The following is a 25,803-nucleotide window of genomic DNA, read 5'->3' on the forward strand; positions in this document are numbered from 1 at the left end:
CTAGTGGAAGAAAAAGATAATAAGATAAATAATAAATAGAGATTTTTTTATATATTTATGGAAAATAGAGTTATATTTAAATTAGGAAGATATATTGGGACTTTTATTTGGAAACGACTTATTGGAATAACCAACACAGGACAGGTTATAACTCACGATCTGTCCATATATTGGCCGACAAGTACTCTTTGATAGGAGGATTAGTTGTTGGGCAAATTATATATAAGAAGACGAATTGGTTAATTTCATCATGGCTTATTTTTTCTGTTCTGAATGCTTGACCGATCGATTGCCTGGGCACTTTGGAATACAGAAGGAGAAGATAAATTGGTTTATTTCAACATGGCTTCATATAGAAAGTTTTTCCTTATCACTTACAAATCTGGAAAGCTATATGGTAAAGTTTATGGAATGTGATTTAAGCATTTAACTTGTTATTTCAAAATTAAATGTGACATAAGTCACGGCATATATTGTTATCAAAACAATTCAGATATACGATTACTTAATTGAGAAGAGAAGTACGTACCATTCTTTCTGAATATGCCATCCGGCGATATTCTATACATGGTTTAAAGCTTCCCTTCACCTTTTCACCTTCCCATTGTCGTTCTCTGCTTCATGCTTCTCAAGGGCCTTGCAAAAATTTCCTGTCTATTGCTTTCTTACCTCAGATGGTTCAACGTAATAGAAAACCGGATAAATTTGAAGCCGCTTGTCTTTATTGCACTTTCCAATATGGGCAAGCTCATCCAAACACCACGCTGAAGAAGCATAGTCACATGAAAGAATGACGACTGCCAACCTAGATTCCTCAATTGCTTTTAAGAGTTCTGGTTTAATGGCCTTTCCCCTCTCGAGTTTATCGTCATCCAGAAATGTATTGATTCCTTTCTTTTTCAAAGCAGTGTAAAAACATTTCGTAAACCCATCGCGGGTGTCCTCGCCCCTAAAATTCAGGAAGACCTCGTGTACGCATTCAGGGGTTGAAGGAGATGAATGTGCCTCTTGGGTTCCCATGCAATCTGCTAGAACTTCCCCATGCTCCATTGGTGTTTAGGTTGAAGGAGACGAAGAATATTCATAAGGCGAAGAAGAAAAGGAAGAAAAAAGAGGATAAATAAGGAATAAAACTATGAACGTGGTGGAAGATATTGGAGTAAATTAAAGTAACTTACTAGCTTGGGCGATAGTGAGACGAATATTTGTATAATAAAAAGAGGAGAAGTTTTTCAATGTGACCGGCACATGGGATGGTACACTACGTGTCATTATATAAATCGTGGGATATGTTTATTAAAAAGTTAATAACTTAAAAAATTAAATTTCTCATCACTTACATAAAAAACACTTGATGTACTATTCGTCTTTCCGTCACAATGAAAATTTTCTCTTAAGAGAAGAGGGGTTTTGCTGAACTATCTTTCTTTTCTTCTTTAGGAGACTTTTGCTGGACTAGTGATGCAAGTTCTTTTGGTATTTATGCAAAACAACGCTTGGATTAGTTCATCTATATCTCCGCATATAAAGTGAGAAGGCCAAATAAGTAAGGCTTTCAAAATATCATTAAATACCCTCCTAATTTAGAATTTTTGAAAATGTCTATATAATTGAAAAAAGAGCAAAACAGTATAAAAACCCACGTTCAAATTAGCTGATGTTGGCTGTAAATAAAATTAAATGCCAAAAATCAACCTACTGCATTCATTTTTTTCTTAATTCTTTTAAATAAATTGTAAATTTTTTTTTAAATAAAGATAATATATCTAACAAAAAGTAAAGACTAAGACAATTAAGAATTAATTGACACACACGTTAGGCTAATATAGCGAGAAAGACACCGTTAGTAAATAAACTTTTTTTTTTTTTTTAAACGATAGAGTTAGTTGTTTTAATCGTTATTTGTTGGGGGAGGAAAATCAGTGACAATCGAGTCCGTCCAATAGTGCATAGCATAGGCATGAATTGCTTTTCGCAACTTGTTGTAGCCATATGCACAATTGGAAAAATATTCAAATACACTAAATTATGTCCCCCTCCCATATTAGGAACTAGTTGAATATGTGTGTAAATATAAAAAAGGTTTAAACAAATATATATAAGATGAAAAAGAGAGAAGTTGCAACTTTGAGAGAAAGAGCGATTGAGAAAATATAGTTTTTTATTTTAATTTTTTAAATTTGAGATGCTATGATGATATGTGAGTGAGATTTGAAAAAAAAAAAAAAAAAAAAAGAGCACAATTTGGTTTGTGTGAAATTGTATTATTGCTTGTGGTTTTATTTTGGGTAGAAGACCAAATTGTCTATTCACTCTTTTTCGGTTAATAAAGAAGGTTTTTTAATAAGTAACTAGCAAAGAGCGAGCACACACTTTGTATGTGTGTGAACAATTTCTCTTAATAAGTGCATATTTTTTTAATATTACATAATTACTGTTTTGTCCTCCTTATGTAAATATTGTGTATCAAAAATGAAGGTAAAATTAGAAAAATATGATTGTCATTATCTCAAAAAAAAAAAAAAAGGAGGGTAAAATAGAAAAAATAGGGATATGATTGTCATTTTGTCAAAAGGTACAAAATTACTATTTTGCCCTCCTCATGTCAATATTGTGTATTGAAAAGTAAGGGCAAAATTGAAAAAAAATGGGGGAAAAAGTTGACAAGGGCTCTTCTCTTAATAGAATACTAGCATATGGGCACACACAAAGTGTATGTGAAATTTTTTTTTTTTTGTTTTTGAAATAGAAAGAGAGATGAAGAGAGTGATAGAGAATGAGGGAGTGGGAAGTTTTTTATTTTTTATTTTTTTTTAATTAGAGATATGTTAGGATTACATGTAGGGTGAGGATTTGAAAAAAAAACAGCAAAATTTGGTTTTTTGAAATTACATTTATGCCCCATATTTCTTATTTATGTTCTATTTTAATTAGAGAGTTAAACTGGTAATTTCATAGGGTTTTGGTTGACAATGAGTGTTTTATTAATTAGTAGAGATTTATATAAAACTAGCTTAAGCCTACACACTTTGTGTGCAAAACAGTCATTTTGCTTTCTTTTTTTTTCTTTTTTTTTTTTGTGAAAAATATATGGGAAAGAGAAAAGTTAGAAATGTGAAAGATAGAGGGAATAAGAGAGTGAGAGAGAGAGAGAGAGAAAACATGGGAGTGGATAGAGATTTATATTTTAATTTTTAGAATTAGAAATATTCTATGATAACATGTGGGTCAGAAAAGAAAAAATATAAAAATTTGGTTTGTGCAAAATTACATTATTGTCTTCAATTTTATTTTGTGATATAAGATCAAATTGTTTTTTCACCATCCTTTGGTTGACAATGAGAGTTTTGTTAATAAGTCGCTTATATGATAAAGAAATAATTCTTTGATTTCAAATTGACTAAACTTGATATAAGTCCAATCTTGTGAGTCATTATGGGATATAGTCCACTTTGCTAGATAAAATCCAATTATCCACATCATTTTCTTTTTACTATCTTTTCATTAAATTGTGATGAATCTCGCGTTACGTATAAAATCATCTTTTAGGACTGGTTTGAGATTATGGTGTTTTTATGAAAAGCAGTTTATTAAAAAATTTGGAATATCAAATGCGTTTAAAAAAAATTAAAAAAGTGTTGCCCAATGACAGTAGAAAAGCATAGAAAAACTGAAGCAGGATATACCATGCTTCTAAAACAAGTGTTTTTTCTTTTCTTCAAAGCATAGTATTCAGCGCCCATTTAGTGAAAATTTCAAATGGCAAGTATATATACTCCCAAATATTTACAAAATTACAATCATTGCTTGACACACCCGACCGAAGTCGAGACGTGCTGGCCGTCACGTGAGGTGACGTAGCCAAGTGCGCAATAGAAGTGATGATAGTAATAGGTAAATGCGAGTAAATAAAAACCAAGCTAAGCTAATTTAACTAGTGATAATAAATAAGTGCGTGAAGGTGATCAAGTACCAAATACAAGTATTCAGAGCGTAGGCAATCCAACAGTGTAGTCAAACCAACTAAGTGCAAATTACACAAAATAGGGAGAAGATCTCTACACTTATTTAGTAGATCATCAGAACCACCGAGAAGTCCTCTTGAGCCACCAAAATGTACAACTACCTAGGACCTGGAGGGGCACAAAACAAAAGGGTGAATGGGCAAAAACAGAATGTTTGAAAACATATTTATCTTTTTTTAACATAATAACCCCTCACTGTAAAACCCGTATAGTTTCTAGAAAATAATACTACATATACACATACGAATACCAATGCATAAGGCCAGTAAAAGCTGAAATATGCCATGTCATAACGTTTTCGCACTAAAAGATGTAAGCCAGGTGAAATCAATATAAAGTAATATGACAACCGAAGTCACCTAATATAACCTATATGATTGGACCCATAGCTCATCAGTATATGCTAGCACACAAGTCGAAACCACCTATTTTGGTCTATACGACAGGGCTGGGTGTAAATATGTACACTTAAGTGCTACGATCACGTGAAAGCTGTGCGAATAATTGCAAGTCACCTACGAGTCGGAACCACCTATTGTGGTCTGTACAATAGGGCTGGCACCAAATTTGGATCCAAGGTAAGCGTGTAGTGTAGGAGGTGAACATCACGTGAAGGATTGTGCCCTAACCTCGAGCGGGAGCACTAACACCGGGGTGCAAGAATGATGAACTCTAAATGCATCTATGCATAATGATGTGCAATGCAACCAATACCATCACAATATACTCACATGAAGCTCAACCAAGCCTCCACAACATTAAACAATATAATTCATGATTGATAATAATGAAATACTTAAATTGTAACTCATATTTGACATGGCATTTAAAGCATAAATCTTTTTGAAAAAAAATGCTCTAGAAACCATGATATATGCGTGCGTGTGTGTGTGTGTGTGTGTGTGTATATATATTTATATATATATGTATATTTATATATATATTTATATATATATATAGAGAGAGAGAGAGAGAGAGCAAATGCCCACTCACTAATAAGTAGCAGGATCGGTCCCCCCCTCCCCCAAATCTTGCTTGTCCACGCTCGTTCACGCTCGTTCTCAGGGTATGTTTCACCTATATGCAAAATAACTAATTTTTCGTTAATTTTAAAGCACATAGATAAATCCGAGGAATAACTTCTCATACGTTGCTCAAATTTGAATATACCAAATTGATCTACTCAACAACACGAACACCCTCATATTTTTAGAATAATTTTTGGATGTCACACGTACCCTCATGATCCGGCCAAGGCACGGCCACGCACAAGCACGTACCTTGCACACTGACAAAGTCCCTAACGACATTAGAGAATATTCCGTTAAAATAGTAGAATATTTTGTTAAATCCTAACGGAGTTACCTGACATCGTCAATATATTCGGTCAAAGTTAACGGAATATTCCTCTTCTTTTCCGTTGACTCACCGGAATCCGCCACCGACCGCCGTCTGTGCTCGCTGGTTTCTAGAAAATTTTAAAACTTTTATATCTAACTCATTTTTCAACCAAAATCCACGAAATTTATATGGATTTGAAGCTCTTGAGGAATAGAACAAGTTCATACCTCTTGAGTGTCAAAAATCAAACAGGAACGGGCCTGAAAATCCCTCGAAAGAACCGGCCAAAACTGAAACTTCTTGAACTCACTTGTTCCGATGTCAACTCCTTCCTAAACTTACTCTAGAGTCCTTAGGGAGTTACGTGGAGGTTTCCCTAAGTCTCAAAACCATGTAATTCATCCGCGATCACGTCGACCTAAGCTCCACCGCATCGGAGCTCACGAGTCACCGACTTAAAGTTCACCAAATCAAAGAATTAATGGTAGAACAGTGATTGTGAGGTCGAGGGGAGTCTGATGGTAAACTTCACAAGTTCAATCCGTAAGAGTTTGAGGTGTAAGTGAGCTGGGGATGTCTTGGGTGCAAGAAGAAGAAAGAGGAAGTCTCGAGAATGAGAGAGAAAAAGGGTACCTGTGTGGGTGTATGTGTGTGTGTGCATGGGATTGGTCCGAAGAAAAAGATCACAAGCCCTGATTGGCTTGCCGTGAGGAAGAGAGAGAGAGAGTTAGGTTCTAGTTGGCCCAAGGAAAACAAAACAATCTAAATTTGATTGGCTCAAGAATATAGGGACTAAAATGATTGGTGAATAAGTGATAGGCAACCCAAAATTATATGACATAGGTATCATATATAATGACATAAACTAGTAAATTTTTATATTTAAACATTCAAATTAAAATTTTGAGTATAGATGCATAAATTAAAAATTTTAACTAAAATTGAAAAAGAAGAAAACCGGACTAAATTCAATAACACTACAAATTTTTGATCTGGATCAAAGTATCACTTACAAATTTTAAACAAAGCACCCACATTCGTAGTCGGTAGTTAACTTTCTATTCTTAATTAATAACAAAATACTAAATCAGTTTTTCTTTAATAAAACTAAGAAAATGAAATATGATAAAATTCAACTAAAATTGAAAGAGAAGAAAACTGAAATAAATTCAATAACACCAACTTTTTTGATCTGGATCAGAGTATCACTTACAAATTTTAAACAAAACACCCACATACGGAGTCGGCATTTTCTATTAACAAATGGCTCGTTTGGATGTGCTTTAAAATATTTGAAATCGTTTTTAGTTAAACTGATTTTGAGTTCCAAAAGCACTTTAAGCGCTTTTTGCTTTTTGGAAGAAGCACCAGATATGTGCTTCTCGCAAGAAGCACTTAAAGTGCTTTTTCAGGATCCACTTGGATTTTTACTAAGGATTGGTTTCAAAAACAATTTCACTAAAAGCGCTTTCAGTCATTTTAAAAGCACATCAAAACGAGTAGAAAACCGTCTTTGTCAACTACAAGAGGGTCAAAAGACAATTTAATTTTGCATCACAAAATGAAATTATGAGCAGTAATAAACTTTCGCATAAACCAAATTATGTTGTTATTTTTCTTTCCTCACCCACTTGTCATCATAACATATCACTAACTTTAGAAAAATAAAAATATAAACCTCACCTACCTATTAACGAAATTTTCTTTGTTAACCAAAAGATGTGAAAAGACAAAATTAACTTTATCAACAAAATTATAGAAAAATGACCAAAATAAAAGCAATCGACAAAATAGTAAATTAAACCCGAATAATTTTTTTTTTTTTAAGCCTCTCCAAGAAGCAACATCGCAGCTTCCGTTGGAGTAGGCCTGGCAAACGGGTCGTATCTATCGTGTTCGTGTCGTTTTCGTGTAACACCTGTTATCTTAACGGGTCGTGTCGTGTCACACCCGTTATCTTAACGGGTCCTTAACAAGTCGTGTCACTTTACCCAACGGGTAAAGTGACCCGACCCGTTATGACCCGTTAAGAAAAAAATATATTTTTTAAAAATTTGCACATACCACACATTGCCACATAAATATTACTTCAAAACATTAAAACATTTCTCGTTCAAGTACTATATCTACACTCGAAAATAAAAGCCTAATAAAAAAAATAATACATACACTACTAATCTATTACAAATATTAAATGTGCAAGGATAAAGAGTTTTTGTTTTTAAGATTGTAAGTCTTTCTCAAAAGTTTACACCTCCATTTACAAAATCTTCAATATATATATATATATATAATTATGAAATGGACGGCTGAGATTTAATCTCAGCCGATCCAATGGTCATCAATTTTAAAATTTAATTTAATATATATAATTATTATAGTTTTTACTTTTTAGGGATATAAAATTGTTAAATTAATGTATATAATTATTAATATTATAGTTGATTCATACTTTTATTAAGTATATAAATTATAACATAAGATTTTGTGATATCCACATCCACTAGTGTAAATATTTTAAATTGAAGATCAAATTCATTCTTTGTATTCATATAGGGTCAAGGAGTGTAGCTGTAAAAATTCATCAAAATCAGAGTTAAAATAACTGTTTAATCTTGATTTTTCGTTTATAACCGTTGAAAAGCTTTGTCCCGTTAATTGATCTCTGAATGTTTTTTTTTATGTGATTTTTTGCTGATGTGATCTCCAAGCATATACAAACAATTTTGACGGTTTGGATCGTTGAAATTAGTTTTGGAGAATTCGTATCCCATCAAAACGATAGATTGACTAACACTTAGAGTTTATTTATACTTTCATTAAGTATAACATAAGATTTTGTGGTATCCACTTGTGTAAATATTTTAAATTGAAGATCGAATTCATTCATTGTATTAATAGAGGGTTAAGGAGTGTAGCTGTAAAAAATCATCAAAATCGAAGTTAAAATAACCGTTAAATCTTGATTTTTCGTTTATAACCGTTGAAAAGCTTTGTCCCGTTACTTGATCTCTGAATGTTTGTTTTTTGTGATTTTTTGCTGATGTGATCTCCAAGAATATACAAACAAGTTTGACGGTTTGGATCGTTGAAATTAGTTTTGGAGAATTCATATCCCATCAAAACGATAGATTGACTAACACTTAGAGTTTTATTATACTTCATTAAGTATAACATAAGATTTTGTGGTATCCACTTGTGTAAATATTTTAAATTGAAGATAGAATTCATTCATTGTATTCATATAGGGTCAAGGAGTGTAGTTATAAAAAATCATCAAAATCGGAGTTAAAATAACCGTAAAATCGTGATTTTTCGTTTATAACCGTTGAAAAGTTTTGTCCCGTTACTTGATCGCTGAATGTTTGTTTTTTGTGATTTTTTGCTGATGTGATCTCCAAGCATATACAAACAAGTCTGACGGTTTGGATCGTTGAAATTAGTTTTGGAGAATTCGTATCCTTCAAAATGATAGATTGACTAACACTTAAGAGTTTATTTATATTTTCATTAAGTATAACATAAGATTTTGTGGTATACACTTGTGTAAATATTTTAAATTGAAGATTTAATTCATTCATTATATTCATATAGGGTTAAGGAGTGTAGCTGTAAAAAATCATCAAAATCGGAGTTAAAATAACCGTTAAATCGTGATTTTTCGTTTATAACCGTTGAAAAGTTTTGTCCTGTTACTTGATCTCTGAATGTTTGTTTTTTGTGATTTTTTGCTGATGTGATCTCAAAGCATATACAAACAAGTTTGACGGTTTGGATCGTTGAAATTAGTTTAAGAGAATTCGTATCCCATAAAAACAATAGATTAACTAACACTTCTTAGAGTTTATTTATACTTTCATCAAGTATAACATAAGATTTTGTGGTATCCACTTGTGTAAATATTTAAATTGAAGATCGAATTCATTCATTGTATTCATATAGGGTCAAGGAGTGTAGCTATAAAAAATCATCAAAATCGGAGTTAAAATAACCGTTAAATCTTGATTTTTCGTTTATAACTGTTGAAAAGTTTTGTCCCGTTACTTGATCTTTGAATGTTTGTTTTTTGTGATTTTTTGCTGATGTGATCTCCAAGAATATACAAACAAGTTTGACGGTTTGGATCGTTGAAATTAGTTTTGGAGAATTCGTATCCCATCAAAACGATAGATTGACTAACACTTAGAGTTTATTTATACTTTCATTAAGTATAACATAAGATTTTGTGGTATCCACTTGTGTAAATATTTTAAATTGAAGATCGAATTTATTCATTGTATTCATATAGGGTCAAGGAGTGTAGTTATAAAAAATCATCAAAATCGGAGTTAAAATAACCGTTAAATCGTGATTTTTCGTTTATAACCGTTGAAAAGCTTTGTCCCGTTACTTGATCTCTGAATGTTTGTTTTTTGTGATTTTTTGCTGATGTGATCTCAAAGCATATACAAACAAGTTTGACGGTTTGGATCGTTGAAATTAGTTTAAGAGAATTCGTATCCCATAAAAACAATAGATTAACTAATACTTCTTAGAGTTTATTTATACTTTCATCAAGTATAACATAACATTTTGTGGTATCCACTTGTGTAAATATTTTAAATTGAAGATCGAATTCATTCATTGTATTCATATAGGGTCAAGGAGTGTAGCTATAAAAAATCATCAAAATCGGAGTTAAAATAACCGTTAAATCTTGATTTTTCGTTTATAACCGTCGAAAAGCTTTGTCCTGTTACTTGATCTCTGAATGTTTATTTTTTACGATTTTTTGTTGATGTGATCTCAAAGCATATACAAACAAGTTTGACGGTTAGGATCGTTGAAATTAGTTTTGGAGAATTCATATGCCATCAATCAAGTTCCATGTGTGTGTGTGTGTATATATATATATATATATTTATTAAGTAGATTTAAATCTATTTATTTTGTATGTATAAATTATAATTGACTGGTACATGGAATAGTACATACATCACTTGTGTCATTATAAAAATAGTGAGATATGTCATGTGTGTGATAAAAAGTTAATAACTTAAAAAAAAAAAAAAATATTTCTCACCACTTCTATTAATTTTTCATTTTTCCCTCTTTTTTTTTGTTTCCTTTTCAACTTTTTCTTATCATTTTCACTTTTCCCTCCAACATCTTTCCCTAATTCCCTCACTTTTTTGTTTCATTTTCAACTTTTCTTAACATTTTCATTTTCCCTCCATTTTTTTTTTCAAAAAGGGCGGCAATGGCAAGAAATTGAATGGAAAGAAATCACATCAATGGATGCAAAATCATGCAATGCATCATGCATATTAAATTATTAATTAATAATTATTATAGTTTTTATAAAATTTAATATATATATATATATAATTATTATGGATAGTTAATATTTTGGGGGTATAATTATTATAGTATATATAATTATTATAATTATTATAAACTTTATAGTTAATTTAATATATATATATATTTATTATAATTTTTAGGGGTATAAAATTGTAAAATTAATGTATATAATTATTACAGTATTTTTTTAGGGTTATAAAATTATAAAAATAATATTCTGCTTATCGTGTATCGTGTTACCCACGTGTATACCCGAATCAACCCGTTATCTTAACAGGTGCTTATCGGGTTACCCGATAACGATCCGATTCGTTATCGTGTCGACCCAAACACCTGTTAATTTCGTGTCGTGTCGTGTCAGGTTATTGGGTCGTGTCAGAAATTGCCAGGCCTACCCTGGAGACCCCGATCGAGGGCATCACTGTTCCCGAGGATGCACGTTTTCAGATCTTGACTGAGGTCCTAGATCAGAAGTTCGGTCGTCGTCATGGCAAGGTTGTTCGGTGTATGGGGAAGGCGCGGGGTTGGTGAGACGGGTGCCTCTTCTTCCAGATCGACCACATGAGAGGTCAATGCCCAGAAGAAGGAAGTGATAACCCTAAAAGGTCAGCTTGCAACCCAAGGCAAGTAGATGAGGGCTTAGGGCGAGCAAATGAGTATTCTTGTACAGGTAACCTATGTCGTGCAAAGTAGTATTTGTGCGACAGATGGTCTTGCGTCGCGCAAAGACACTTTGCACAACAAAGGGTGTGCGTCATGTAAAGTAGTTTTGCGCGACACATGTTACTTCTTTGTCGCACAAACCCTACTTTCACTGCCTTGGCGTAATGGTTGGTGCGTGACGAAGGTTTCGTTGCGCTAATTTTCAAGCAACATTTTTTTACTTTGCATGACGAAGGACATGCATCGCGCAAACTGTTTTTTGTACTAGTATACATTGATTGATTTTTAATTTCATGGACCATTTTGATTTGGTGGGTCAATAGAAAATATGTACATTAACTAACATTTAAGTAATAATTCAATCATCAACAACATTCTATGATTTATAAAATTTGGTCTAATAGTTAATCTCCTAAGCATTACCTATATATATATCTCTTCCATTGAAGGATTCATCGAATAAACTTATTGTGAGGGATACCTTGTGGGGCTCAATCTGCAATGAGTTTTGATGATCTAATTATTGAATATTCATATTTTAATTCATAGATATTTGAATAAATTTTGGTAAAATATTAATAATTTACGCCGCAGCACAGTATAATGTTTAATGACTAAATTAGTGACAACTATATTTCCTCGTTGAAACCACTTAGCGTCCAAGTTAGCACCTTTACTGAGGGATCATTTCCTCGCTAAATAGCTTATATGTTGTAGTGGTCTGTAGTGTGGCCAACATGCTTAATTATTATGAACTTGCCATTCCCATGTACGTAGTAATGGTCTGTAGTGTAACCAACATGCTTATAGACTTGTTATTTTCAAAATTCGAACATAAGACTTTTCACTTGCAAATAAGAGGAATATCACTAGACCGTAACGCTAAATTGGTTACTGATAGGAGCATATTCATGCGACTTAATTAGCTTGTTCTCATGCATTTATGTTGTGTTTACTTAGCTATTTTAGTGTTTAAGGCCACTTTTGTGTATTTTCAGATTATAAGGCCAAAGGGTGCAAGAAGATGCAAATTGGAGTATTTTGGAGCGAAAGAGGAATGAATGAGTTGAAGACTTGAAGAAACGACGAATTCCTACTCCAACGATGAATTCTTACCAAAACGAGGAATCCTACTCAAACAAGGTTTCCTACTTGAAGTAGGAAAGTTAACCCTAAGTTTCCCATTTTGGTAACCTTTCCTAAACTTAAACGTCCGTATTTTCTAGCCACTTCGACGGCCTTGTATGCATTTTAGGACACAAAACCATGGCCCTAGCCCACTTTAAAGCCCAAGCCGTGCCCTTGCACTTTCTTTTCCTTCCCTTGCCGTGCAAGGGGGGTATTTAAGTCCATTGTCATTCACTTAAACCCTATTTCCCTCTCCTAACCTAACCCTAGCCGCACCCTTTAATTATTCCCTTTTTAATTTCTGATTTTATTTCCTAAATTCTAGCAGCCTTTAGGTGAATTTTAGTTAATAAAAATAAACTAGGGTTTAAATTTCTAAAACCCTAGGGTTTCCACCATTTAGCCGCACCTTAGGGACCTCTTATTATTTTTCTTTTCATATTTTTCAGCAACAATATTTAATAAAACAAAACAGCCACAAAACCTATCTTTTTTGCCTTTCTAGCCGTGACTTTCTCCCATCCATTCAGCCACCATAAGCCAATCTCCCAGTTTTCTTCTCTGCCGTGGCCCCCCCATTGACCATTAACCCTAAAAAACCAAAAATAAATCAAAGCCGTGGCACCTAATCTAAGATTTCCATTCCAGCCGCACTTGGTTCTCCCTGCCAACAGCCGCACTTTGTTCTCCCTCCACTTTCCAGCTGTGCAGCCCACCATTCCATTCCTTTTTCCTCCCTAAGCCGCAATAACTCCCCCATTTTTTTTCCACCATAATTCTTAACAGCCGTGACAACCATATCCCATTATTCTTCTCAGCCATACCTTTTTCTCTAGAGGCCGTGCCTTCCCTAGTGATTGCAGCAAATTCCCATGGATTGCCGTGCCTTCCCCCTGTGATTCCAGCTTTCCCCCATCTTGCCGCAGCCTTCCTCCACCTTCCTACACCACCCCATAACCTTGCCGCACCACCCAACCGCCCTAAATCCATCCCCAACCCAAAACAACATCCAGAAATTCCCAAAAACCTCACTGCCGCAGCAAGGAGAAGAGGAAAGAGGAGCTTCGACGCGCAGAAATTCAAGTGGATTCGTTGTGCGTTCTAGGTGTAATCCATCCTTTGTTCTTTACGTTTAAATTCAATTTTATTTTTCTTGTTGTGAACATGAGAGGCTAAACCCCTATTTAGCTAGGGGGTGATTCGAAACCATGTTTATGCTTGCAATATGAATTGATTACTTTTGGTTGGAATTTCATGAATGGTGAATTCAATTTGTTTAACTGCTTGATCGATAACTTATTTATGTATGTTTATTGAGAGTGCACGCTTAATTTTCATGCATGAATATGACGCTAGAATATAAGTGAGTTTCACCTAATAGTTATGAACTTATATTCACAAGTAGTGGAGGTTGCTTATAAACAATCGCGTTAAATGAATTCTTGGCACTAGTTTCATGCTCATCATAGTAACGAATGCCTCGTCAACACTTATAGTTTTCATGATGTTTAATGATCTTTGATTGTATCTTTATTGTGCTTTTCACGTAAAGGACTTTTGGAGAATGTTTTGAATTGCGTTGCGCTAACCTATCCAATTCATTAACTTAAGGAAAACTTGACGGTTAATTTAAGCGGACCTAATTAACCCGGGGTGTTGAGTTTCATAATTCATCGAAAGACCAACTGAAAATCAAATTGTATGCAAGTGTGACATGTGTGGAGAATAACCTTCTAGCTAACATTCATCCATATTTTCATCACATTCATATTTATATTCTGCCTTTAAATTACAATCTGTGTATTTAGTTTAATCTCGTCCAAAACCAATCCCCCTTTACCTTAGTGTCTAATTTAGTTAGAAAGTGTCTTAGTTTGTGTTTATAAGTGTTTTGTATTCTTTGAGTCTTTTGATTTGTTTTAGTATTTTATTGTTTAGTTTTACATTCTTTGAGTCTAGTTTAGTGTTTTAACGTTTGTTTTACATTTTTGAGTCAGTTTCCAAGTGATTTAGTATCCCTCCTAATCCCCGGTTTAGAACGATCCCTACTTGCATCTTTACTACAATTGTCACAAGAGGGTTTTAATTTGTGTGCTTAATTAGTTAGCATCAGTTACAAACTTGTGATTTTCAACGAATGATTTTCCGCTGGTTTGGAAATATTTTTAAAATGACTGAAAGCACTTCCAATGAAAGTGTTCTTAAAACCAATCCTTAGTAAAATGCAAGTGAATACTAAAAAATACTTGAAGTGTTTCCTGCAAAAAACAAATAACTGGCGCTTTTTGCATTGTAGAAAGCACTGATCAAGTGCTTTTAAAACCCAAAAACAATTTCACTAAAAATGATTTTTAGTATTTTAAAAGCATTTTCAAACAAGTTATTCAAACGAGTCATTTCAATTGGATTAAAAACTAGGAAGGTTTAACAAAACGCCTCCGGTACTGTTCACTTTTAACAAAAAAACCACATTTATACTTTTTCCTCGGTACTATTCACTATACCTTTAAAAAAAGTTTTTCATTAAAAGAGAAATTTTTTTGTACTTTTTATTAGTTTTCCTTAAAAATTACTCATGATTTTCTATTTTCAACATTGCAACTTTGGACTTGCTCCATCCAATTTGGTTATAAGTTGACAAACTTATCGCACCTTTGTTCACCACTCGTCCAAATCAAAGATAAAAGCAAAGAAGTTAGACAACTTGAGAGAACTATCAACTCTTATTAATTGAATAACTCAGTCTGGAATATGGATATATTAAATAAAACGTACAACGCGCATCCCTTTATTCATAAGGAGCTCATGAAGACAAAGTCGTAGTACTAACTGGCAAAAAGGAAGACGAAAATTAAACAGTGAGGCACTACTTCACTAACCATGCAAACTATTTGCACTTATTTAATTGGTTCTCTTCAACAGCCAATCGTAGAAAATTTATTCCATAAATTCAGAAGTACTATGAGCCTGGGGGAATGCTTATGAAAGTCCCGATGGATCCGTGGTCCTGCATATTACAAATATCATGTCACTAATTAATAATTATGCTGGAGTTTGATGTGAGAGAGAAGACGAAGAAGGGAATATCATGGAGTGATGGAGAAAGCGATCAGACCTTGATATGTCCTCCGAACATCGTTCCTTGTTCAAAATTCATCAACCGCTCGACTGAATAATTTCATCTTCTTCTACGAATTGACGGATGAGGTCTGAATTGTCAAAGAAGGAGGTCCAGCACTGGGTCATTGCTTGCTTTAGCTCCTCCACTTCGTGCTTGTATAAGAGACGAATACCGGTATCCTCGACAGTCAAGCCTGGGCAATCATGATAAATTCTGGCTAGTACAAGTGTTATGTCCTTGAATTCTGCCAGGAAATTTCGGGGTATGTAAGTCAGCCAGATAAATCCGCGGAGATGCAACCACTTGAATTTCTCTTTAGTTGTGGAACAAATGGGAATAGGGTTCAAGCAATACTCCTCAGTACTTAAGTGACACATAAGTTCGACAGTCATTTCTGAACCCAGTTTTTCAAGGGTAGCAGTTGGAAGCTCATGGACTGAAAATGCAGCACATATCACAAGTCCCCTCCAATTATCATCATCGTACAGATTCTGAGGTAGTTCCATTCCGATCTTGGATGACTTACTACTCTGATTTTTAAACCACTCTAGAATTTGCTTCTGAGGGAAACAAAAGTTGTATGGTGCGGAAGGATCGAAATGCTTCAAAACAGAGATTGTATGTCCTTTGAGACTGAGAATGGCCTCCTTCCAAATTTGAAGCAACACCACAATACTTTTTTTCCACTCAGCTATATTATAGCTTCCAGAGAGTTGATTCTCAGCCATGATGTATAACTGTCTATCCAATGATTCTGAATATCTTTCCGCATCATGTTGTTGGATGGAATCCCTATTTTCCAAAAGATAGTGTTTGGAATGGACAAGTAGATGGCCAAGTGGTTCCATAAGGACTTGCTTTTGTTCGAGATAGCACATGTAGTAGTCCAATCTTGAAGTGAAATCTTGTTCATGTACTTGTTCTTTAGGACCTGAGTTCAGAAGCAGATCTTGCCAGAACAATTTAGAAACTTCCCAGATTTCTCTGCATTAATATTCCACAGAAATATTTGTTAGATTGAAAATTAACTTTGTGATGCATGATGACAAATTGTCAGCGCATGAAATTAAGTATAGGGATTTTATATTTAAACATCACTGTCGGCGTTCACCCATCACTTTTCTTTATTAAAACTTTTTAACTGATTAAGACTTCTTGTGCTTTCTTGCCCGAAGTCACACACAGACTTCTTGTGCAAACAACTAAAATTGTGGTATTTAATCCTACGATCCTCATTGAGGCTTCAAAAAGTAAATACAGGAAAGAAAGAAAAAAAAAAGAGAAATAACAAACACACACCATTTTTAGCCTCTTACAAATCTCAAAAGAACGAAAGAAAAAAAACTCACAAACATGATGCATGATCACATGGAGCTAGCAGAACCCCCAAACCCATACTCATGTCTGCTGAGTGCAATCCAAACCCAAATCAGCCCCAATTGTTTCCTCTCATGCTTTTTAGGCCCCAAACTCATACCCATGGAACATGGACAAATGCGCAGAATGATATGTGGGTGTGGATGTGATAGTATTAGAATAGGAGCAATTTTGGGAGAAAAGACGAAAATATCAAGTAAAGTGTGGGGTGAACTAAGATACGAGTGGTGTTTAAATATAAAAAATTCTAATCTGAATTGAGGTGGTGTTTAAATAAAAAAATAAAAAAAATTCTAACCTGAATTGAGGTACTAGTGCTTCACGTTGAACCGTTAAAGCTTCACGAAGTGGACTTTCCACCATGTTTTCAACATATGTTCGTGCCTGCACATAAAGTAGGTCCAGTGGTCCCTTGAATGTGCATTCAGTTGCTAATGCTTTGATTAACTCTTTCAAGTCTTGCTCATATACCAGACGGCTCCCGCACACTTCGACTTCCACGTCTAGGGTACTGGTTCCAAACAAAGCGCAAACACCTTGACATTGATCCAACTCGTGTTGTGAAAAACAAACACGTGGGATGTGCAGAACAACTAGTTGCTTTTGTCCAAGGTTGTGTATTTTGATGCACCTATGCATTATACGACCTTCAGGGGAACACAAATCAACATGGAGCCGTGCAGAATGGGGAGGATTGTTGTAATCAGATGAAGACCAGGTAAGGACAACATATAGTTCGAATCCTACCCATCTCCTGTCATCATATAAGTGTTGAGGAAGGTGACAAAGTGCTACGCCTCCAGCATAGTGATGGATGAACCAGCGTGAAATTATAGGATGAGAAAAAATAAAATGAAAATTCTTCTCGCGTCCATTGCATCCCTACACAGTACATATATAATTAAACTTTTAGTGAGAGGGGGAGGGGGAGAGAGGGAGGGAGGGAGATATAGAGAGAGAGAAAGAGAGAGAGAGAGAGAGAGAGAGAGAGAGAGAGAGAGAGAGAAAGAGAGACCTCATACAGTGCTGAAAGCAACAGCTGTAACTCCCCATTTGACTGCTCGATGTTAGAGTAAGTAGTACTTTGGCTACTGCTGCCTTGATTTGAAGTTGAATTTGATCCTAGCTCTTGTAGATTAGAGCCAATTACGGTCACCTCACCAGAGTTGCTCAGTTCCCTTGCCCGATCCAATATTCCCTTACAATGTCGACCAAAATTCAAATTCAGATGTCCATTAGCAGATTCTGATAAATCGCGAACAAACGCTGCAGCATCTTTTTGGTATATTAGTTGTAATGCGCACCCTTTTACTTTCAGATCAGGTCTATTTGTTGAAACTGAAGCTTTAAGTAGCCTACTTTCTGTACTCAATTGCCGTGCAAATTGCCTGCCTCGTGGCTGATAGCAACAAAGTCCATACGACCCCTTTCTGAAATTATTAAACTTATGAAGGACTAGAGGATCTTCCGAGGTGCTAAAATGGCAAAAAGTGTCTTTCATTTCCCAACTGTTATCAAAATCTTCCTTCACGAGAAGTTCAAAAACAACAAACAGGGCAAACCCTATCCACGTGCTATCAGATAGTTGGATGGTTACAGAATCCCGACTTGAATGTTCACTACACCAGTCGGGAATTATAGCACTGTGAGGAAAACGCAATTCAAACGACTCTTCACTTTTTATTCGCTCCTGCAAATTTGAAAAAGAAAAATCAGACGAAATAATGACGTCAGTGTGGCTATATGATATAAAATGAGGAAGCTTGCTAGATTGAAAGATCAATGTGGTGAGTGAGTACCTCAATGTAGTTAGGAAAGTGTGTTTCAGCATGGTCTTCTGGAATTGGAAGTGGAAAATGGTTATAGTCTTCGTTCTCTTCATTTTCGCAAGGGTTTCCACAATCTATGTGACAGAAACCGCCATCAGCCCGTATTGTCAAATTACTTGAATAATTTTTCAACATTGGGCACTCACGAGCAGATACATGTGTTAGCTTGGATGGAAGAGTTTTTGGTAACAACTCTAGATTTCTGCACCTAAACAAGGAAAGTTGTTTAAGCTCAGGAAGTTGAGAGATGCCTGCTGGTAAGCTCACAAAATTGTTTTCACTCAAATCCAAATACAACAATGAAGATAAGCAGTCAATATCATCAGGGATGGCTCTTTCCTCAAGACCGCATTGACCTAGATTTAATCTATACAATGAGGTCAAACCTGAGAAAGAGTTAGGCAACTGCAAACCCATTTGCTCATCTTTACATCTATTTAAACATAATAGTTTAAGCTTATTCAGACGTGAAATGGAGGAGGGAACTTTTCTTATGCCGCTGTCACAGGCATCAAGCTCCTCCAAATGTTGCAAGTTCCCTATGTTTTCAGGCAGTTCAACATGCGAGCAGCCAGACAAATTGAGATCTTTCAGAGATGTCAAACTACCAAGGATGCTTGAACGACTCAAATGAAGGTTCTTGCAGCCTTTCAGATTTAACAAAATAAGACCTCTCAACTTCTCAAATGTTACCGGCAGCTCTCTTATAGCTGTTCCATCTAAATAAAGTCGTGACAACTTTTCCATACTTCCCACAATCTCTGGGAACTTAGTGAGTTTTGAACACCCCGAAAGAATAAGAGTTTTGAGAGATCCCATGCTGATAGGGGGAAGGCTCTCTAGACTTTCACAACCCTTTAAATTCAATGAACGAAGGTGTTGGAGGTTCCCAATTGACGGGTGAAGCTCTAATAATTTCACACAGCCTTCAAGGATCAGCTCCTCTAGATTTGGGACCATACTGAAGTCCAGAGTCTTTGTCAAGCTTTGAGAGTTGGAAAGATCGATTTGCACCAAATTTTCCATCAGCGGAAGCTGTTATGAGATATTAGGAAAGGACAAAAAAAAATATATTTTAGCCTGAACATCTTCCTCCACTAATTCTGCGCATAATTTCACTGCCATAAAAAATAGGTATAGTAAAGAGTGTCTTACCCTTTCATTCCATAGCTGCTTAATGCGGCTGTTAGGCATCTTGAGTTCAACGAGCTGATGTGGTCCAAAACTCGATGGCAGACATTCTAACGGATATTCATGCCATTCCAAAAGCCGTAACTTGTTAGAGAAATATTCAGGGCATTTAGAAAAGTTCGCATTACAAATCTTCAACAATCTTAGGTTGTACATTTTTGAGAATGGGTCAGCATCCAACTTTATTTGTCTCATCTCAGGCAAGCATAGGAACATGCCTTCAACAAGATTTGTTCCCTATGCCAAAAAGATAAGGTTCAAAAGTTAGATATATAAGCAACCTGGTAAGACAAAAAATTAACAAAGTCTTATAAACACCTATAAAGGTATGTTGGATCAATTATATAACCCCTTAATTGAATAATTAACTCACAAACTAGTATTAACACTTACAGTATTTTCTGTGAGTACTTCATTATGCCACGACTCTTTGTCTTTGTAAGCCTTGTTATTAACCCACAACCTGCTACGTTTTCCCGGCTCTTTAGGAAATTCTTTGACAGCAATTTGTTGACCCGTTTGTTGTAGTAAATCATGCATCCACAGTTTATTGTGCTCAATTGTAATTAGAGACTTATCAACGAGGTCAAGTATACCATTGTTTGGATAGAAGCCACAACTTTCTAGTATCTTTTTAACACGAACTTCATCCTCTCCATTGAAGAAGCACGCAATGTCTAAAAAGATTTCCCTTTGTGTGTGCTCTAATCCACGACAACTTATTTCAAGCACACCATCAATGCCTTTTTCAGGATACTCTTTAAGTTTATCCAACACTTCTGCCCAATCTTTTTCCTCATTCAAATATGAACCTAGCACTTGAAGAGCCAATGGGAGGCCACTGGCATACTCGACAAATTTGTCAGACAGGTCTTTATAATGATCATCTGGAGCATGACTTTTCTTAAAGGCTTTCCGACAGAAGAGCTGAAAAGCTTCTCCAGGAGTCAGTTTCTCAACCTCGTATATTTTATCATCATTTACTTGACACTTCTTTAACGTCGTCTTGTCTCTGGTTGTTACAATGACTCGACTTCCTGGACTCAACCAAGAACAATCTGCTAAAGCTTTGATCTGTTCAAAATCATCAACATCGTCCAGTACGATGAGCACCTTATGGAAACGGAGTCTTGCACTTAACAGCTCTTTCCCTTTAGGGATGTCTTGTATGCGATCATCTTTATTGCTGTCTGGCAGAGTCTTAAAAAGATAATTTTGCAAGTAAACTAGACCTCGGCCATGTTTTCCGCATTCCTCTCTTACACGGTCAAGAAAGCATATGTGTTTAAATTCCTCACTCCTCTCTAACACGATCTTTTCAAAAGCTTGTCGTGCCAGAATTGTCTTTCCTATGCCCCCAACTCCCCATATCCCTATTGTGCGAACATCATCATTGGATAATGGCGCTGGATCAAAGCACAACTGCATCACTTTCTTTAGCCGAGAATCTATTCCAATCAAATCCCTGTTTGCACGTAACGGTTTCAACAGATCTAAAATCTTTTGAGCAATGTCCTGAATAATTTCTGACTCATAAGACCTACAAAAAATAATAAAGCATTTTTAGTAAGAAGTCCCCATCAGCCATCAATACAAAAATAGAAAAGGAATAAAGTGTGATTAGTCCGAAAGAATAGGTTTTTTTTCTATCTAAACCCTGCAATTATCCAAGTTCACCCCACAATTTTTTATCTTTTTATTTTCTGAAATCCAATTTCACTCTTAAAGAAACCAACAACGTCCCCTACAAAGGTAGATATGAGGAATTAGAAAACGCATCTCATGGGCATTACAAAGGTATGTGGTAGAGATTTGTAAATGATGCCTTCCAAGTAGTCATTTGCAAATTCCTCGCCTGTTGTAATGTTATGCATTTCTCATGGTGTGTTTGGGGCGAGGAACTTCCAAATTCCAAGGGATTTAGGCATAAGTAATGAAAAAGTGAATCACATAAAGTTTGATTGAAGTGATTAGAAACGCAGCATGTGAGCATTACAAACATATTGCTAACATACAAACATAAACCCACTTGCATATCATCCGACCTAACTAAAGGAGCAAATACATAAACGGATAATATACCTATAAATAAGATGTTAAAAACAAATAATGGTGAGAAACAAAAAAATAGTGTGAATCTATCTAACCAATCATATCAAGATAGTTTGCTTATGAAAAAGAATAGTTTACTATCTGATAAGTGAAATCAGGATAGTTTGCTTATGAAGTGAAATTTCTTTTTGATTCTGATGCAGGTTTATTTAGCTTGGCAAAAGCCGCACGGAATAACACGATGCTCACTACATCATAGGACCATTGATATGTGGGAGTTTCATGGTACCCAAACTCTCTTCTGTTATTCCATGTTGCAACATTATGTTATGATCTGATTAGTTTGTGATTTGAGTGTTGGTACAAAATATTTGTGTCAAGCTTTCGAAAGTTCAACTATATGTATCATAATTATCAGCTTAAATATCATCTGCAATTTATCTATAACTCAGTGACCACTATACATTATTTGGTATGATATAACAGTTGATAATGTATCCCATATTGATGGGACGAGAGATCTTGCATGGACTTATAAGTTGGGTTACTTCCCATATAGCCAATTGGTTTTATGGTGGAACCTCAACTTTCTTTAACAACTTTGCTTGATAAATTGGCTACACTATGTGGGAGTTCAAGACAGAGTATATGAAGTGCCAGTATAGTGGGAATGGGAGCCCAAATTAGATAGGGGTGGGAATTGGAGATCAAGAAGTATCAAACAGTGGACGTTTTGGTTATCTTGGATCTATCTTGCAAATAACGAAAAATTAGATGGAGATCTCAATCAAAGAATACAAGCTAGTGGATGAAGTGGAATAATGCATGGGGTGTGTTGTGCATATGCTACTATAGCTAAAGGAAATTTTTTATAAGATGGCAATAAGGCCAGCGATACTTTATGGAACAGAATGTTGGGTGGTCAAAAAGCAGCATGTGCAAAAAATAAGTGTAGCAGAGATGAGAATGCTTCTTTGGATGTGAGCACACGAGAAAGGATAAGATTAAGAATGAGGATATCCGAGGAAAAGTATGAGTGGCCGCAATTGAAGATAAAATGAGAGCAAATCCGTTAAGATGATTTGAACGCATGAGCCAAAGACCTACAGATGCTCCGGTTAGAAGATGCGACTATAAGACGAAGGCATAGGGCAAAAGGGGTAGAGGAAGAAATAGGAAGGCTTTGAAAGAGACTATAAGAAAAGATATAGAGTACTTGAAGCAAACAAATGAATTGGTACAAAACCAAGCCCAGTGATGTTTTAGAATTTATTTGGCTGAACCCTAAGGGCCAATTTGGAATAATCAGTTGTAAAGTAAAGCAGATCGAGCATTTGGTTAATTGTATTTTAAAAGTGTTGTGAGTATGAAAAGTAGTGTAAAAGTATTTTGGTAAATTTTAATGTGAAATGTTGTAATTGTATACAATGACAAAATGGACATGGTACGTAGTAGGAGTATGAACGAGGACAACAGTGGCTAGGACAATGTTGGTTGTAGTGGTGATTGCAGTGGTGGTGATGGTAGCAGTAATGGTGGAGGTATGGTGGTGGTGCTAATAGTGGGATGTGGTGGTTGGGGTGCAAAGGTAACAATGGTGGTAAAGGCAGTGGTGATAGTTGTGGTTGTGGTGGTAATGATGGCAGTTGCGGTTTTGGTGGTGGTGGTAGCTATGGCGGCAATAGCTGTAATGAAAGTGGTGACTATGGTGAAGGTTATGGTTATGGCGATGGTGGTGGCAACAATTGTGGTGGTAGGTGGTAGCGGTCACTTTACTCTCTAAGGCTTCGTTTTGCAACTCGGACTGTACTAATTATTTCAATTGAATCGAATAAATAGTCTTCGGATAATAATAACTAAATTAGTCGGGTGTTTGGTGTTGTATCAGATTAATTTGTCTATTGGATAACACGTCAGACTATAATTGTGCTTGATAAATTGGCTACACTTATGTGGAAGAATGAAAGTATTTTATACTTATTACTTATGTGAGTTTGCCATTTTAAATAGGCTTAAATGTCAAAATGGTCCCTGTGTGATAGCAATATGGCCAATTTAGTCCCCTTGTTTTCGATTTGGCTAATTTAGTCATCGTGTTTGTGTCTATTAGCCAATTAAGAACATTTCATTCAATCACTTTTAAAAAATTCGTAAGAAAAATTATATAAGATATAATTACCTTTTCTCTGTACAAAAAAATGCAAATCAATGATAAATAACACATATAAGAGATAAAACTTCTAATCTGAAAATGATTAAGGTTGCGACATAGAAAAGAGAGGGGGTAAAGTTAGGGAGGAAGTCAGGGAGTTGGGAGGAGAATAATTTTTATTTCAATTTTTAATTTTATTTCATTTTTTAAATATTTTAAATGAAAAAAGTTTATAATAATTTATAAATTCCTTTATAGAAATTAGGTGAAAATATCTGTAATTGGCTAACAGAGATGAACACAAGGACCAAATTGGTCAAATTGAAAACATATGGACTAAATTGACCCAATGACTAAAACACAGGGACCATTTTAACATTTAAGCCTTTCAAAAAATAAACAGAGTTATATTTTCTTTGACGGAAAATAGAGTTACATTTAAATTAGGAAGATATATTAGGACTTTTATTTGGAAACGACATATTGGAATAACCAACACACAGAGGTTATAACCCACTCTCTCCATATTGCCCACAATTACTCTTTGATAGGAGGATTATTATATATAAGATCAATTGGTTTATTTCATCATGACTTGTTTTCTGTTCTGAATGCTTGACCGATCGATTGCCTGGGCACTTTGGAATACAGAAGGAGAAGATCAGTTGGTGTATTTCATCATGGCTTCATATAAAAAGTTTTTCCTTATCACTTACAAATCTGGAAATCTATATAGTAAAGTTTATGGAATGTGATACAAGCATTTAATTTGTTATTTCAAAATTAAATGTCTAACATAATTCACGGCATATATTGTTATCAAAACAGTTCAGATATACGATTACTCCATTGAGAAGAGAAGTGCGTACCTTTCTTTCTGAATATGCCATCCAGCGACATTCGATACATACTTTAAAGCTTCTCTCCACCTTTCCACCTTCCCGATTTCGTTCTTGAAATCTTCATGATGCTTAGCAAGGGCCTTGCCAAAATTTCCTGTTGTTTGCTTTCTTACCTCAGATGGATCAACGTAATAGAAAACTGGAAAAATTTGAAGCCCCTTGTCTTCAATGCACTTTACAATATGCGCAAGCTCATCCAAACACCAGGTTGAAGAAGCAAAGTCATCTGAAAGAATGACGACTGCCAACCTCGATTCCTCAATTGCTTTCAAGAGTTCTGGTTTAATGGTCTTTCCCCTCTCAAGTTTATCGTCATCCCGAAATGTATTGATTCCTTTCCTTTTCAAAGCAGTGTACAAATATTTCGTAAACCCATCGCGGGTGTCCTCGCCCCTAAAACTCAGGAAGACCTCATGTACGCATTCAGGGGTTGGAGGAGATGAATGTGCCTTTTGGGTTCCCATGCAATCTGCTAGAACTTCCCCATGCTCCTGTTGCTTTTCAAAGATTGAGTTGTATATTCATTATCTTATTACAAGAGAGTGAGAACACTCTTATAGAGAAACACAAAAAGAAGTTACAAGTGAGAAGCAAACACCATCCCTAAGGACCTGCCCTAGTTCCGTGAGATGCAAAAGAAAAATAAAATAAGGAAAGAAGGTAAGGGACAAGACAAGGT

At 35.2% G+C, this 25,803-nt stretch overlaps 2 protein-coding genes across 2 annotated transcripts; both read right to left on the reverse strand.

The window, feature by feature from the left end:
• Positions 1-654: 654 nt before the first annotated feature.
• On the reverse strand, positions 655-1,050 carry LOC137742909 (toll/interleukin-1 receptor-like protein). The gene has a single exon (XM_068482848.1). It carries the CDS (start codon positions 1,048-1,050, stop codon positions 655-657), a length of 396 nt encoding a protein of 131 aa, XP_068338949.1.
• Positions 1,051-15,238: 14,188 nt separating this feature from the next.
• LOC137742910 (TMV resistance protein N-like) lies at positions 15,239-25,588 on the reverse strand. Its single transcript, XM_068482849.1, has 8 exons — positions 25,092-25,588; positions 20,412-21,558; positions 19,983-20,255; positions 18,798-19,862; positions 18,014-18,688; positions 17,297-17,880; positions 15,616-16,605; positions 15,239-15,507 (listed from the first exon to the last, which is right to left on the reverse strand). Exons 1-7 carry the CDS (start codon positions 25,586-25,588, stop codon positions 15,657-15,659), a joined length of 5,190 nt encoding a protein of 1,729 aa, XP_068338950.1. The 3' UTR covers positions 15,239-15,507; positions 15,616-15,656.
• Positions 25,589-25,803: the final 215 nt, after the last annotated feature.

The sequence above is a fragment of the Pyrus communis genome, chromosome 8 (assembly GCF_963583255.1).
Source record: "Pyrus communis chromosome 8, drPyrComm1.1, whole genome shotgun sequence".
NCBI classification, from domain to species: domain Eukaryota; kingdom Viridiplantae; phylum Streptophyta; class Magnoliopsida; order Rosales; family Rosaceae; genus Pyrus; species Pyrus communis.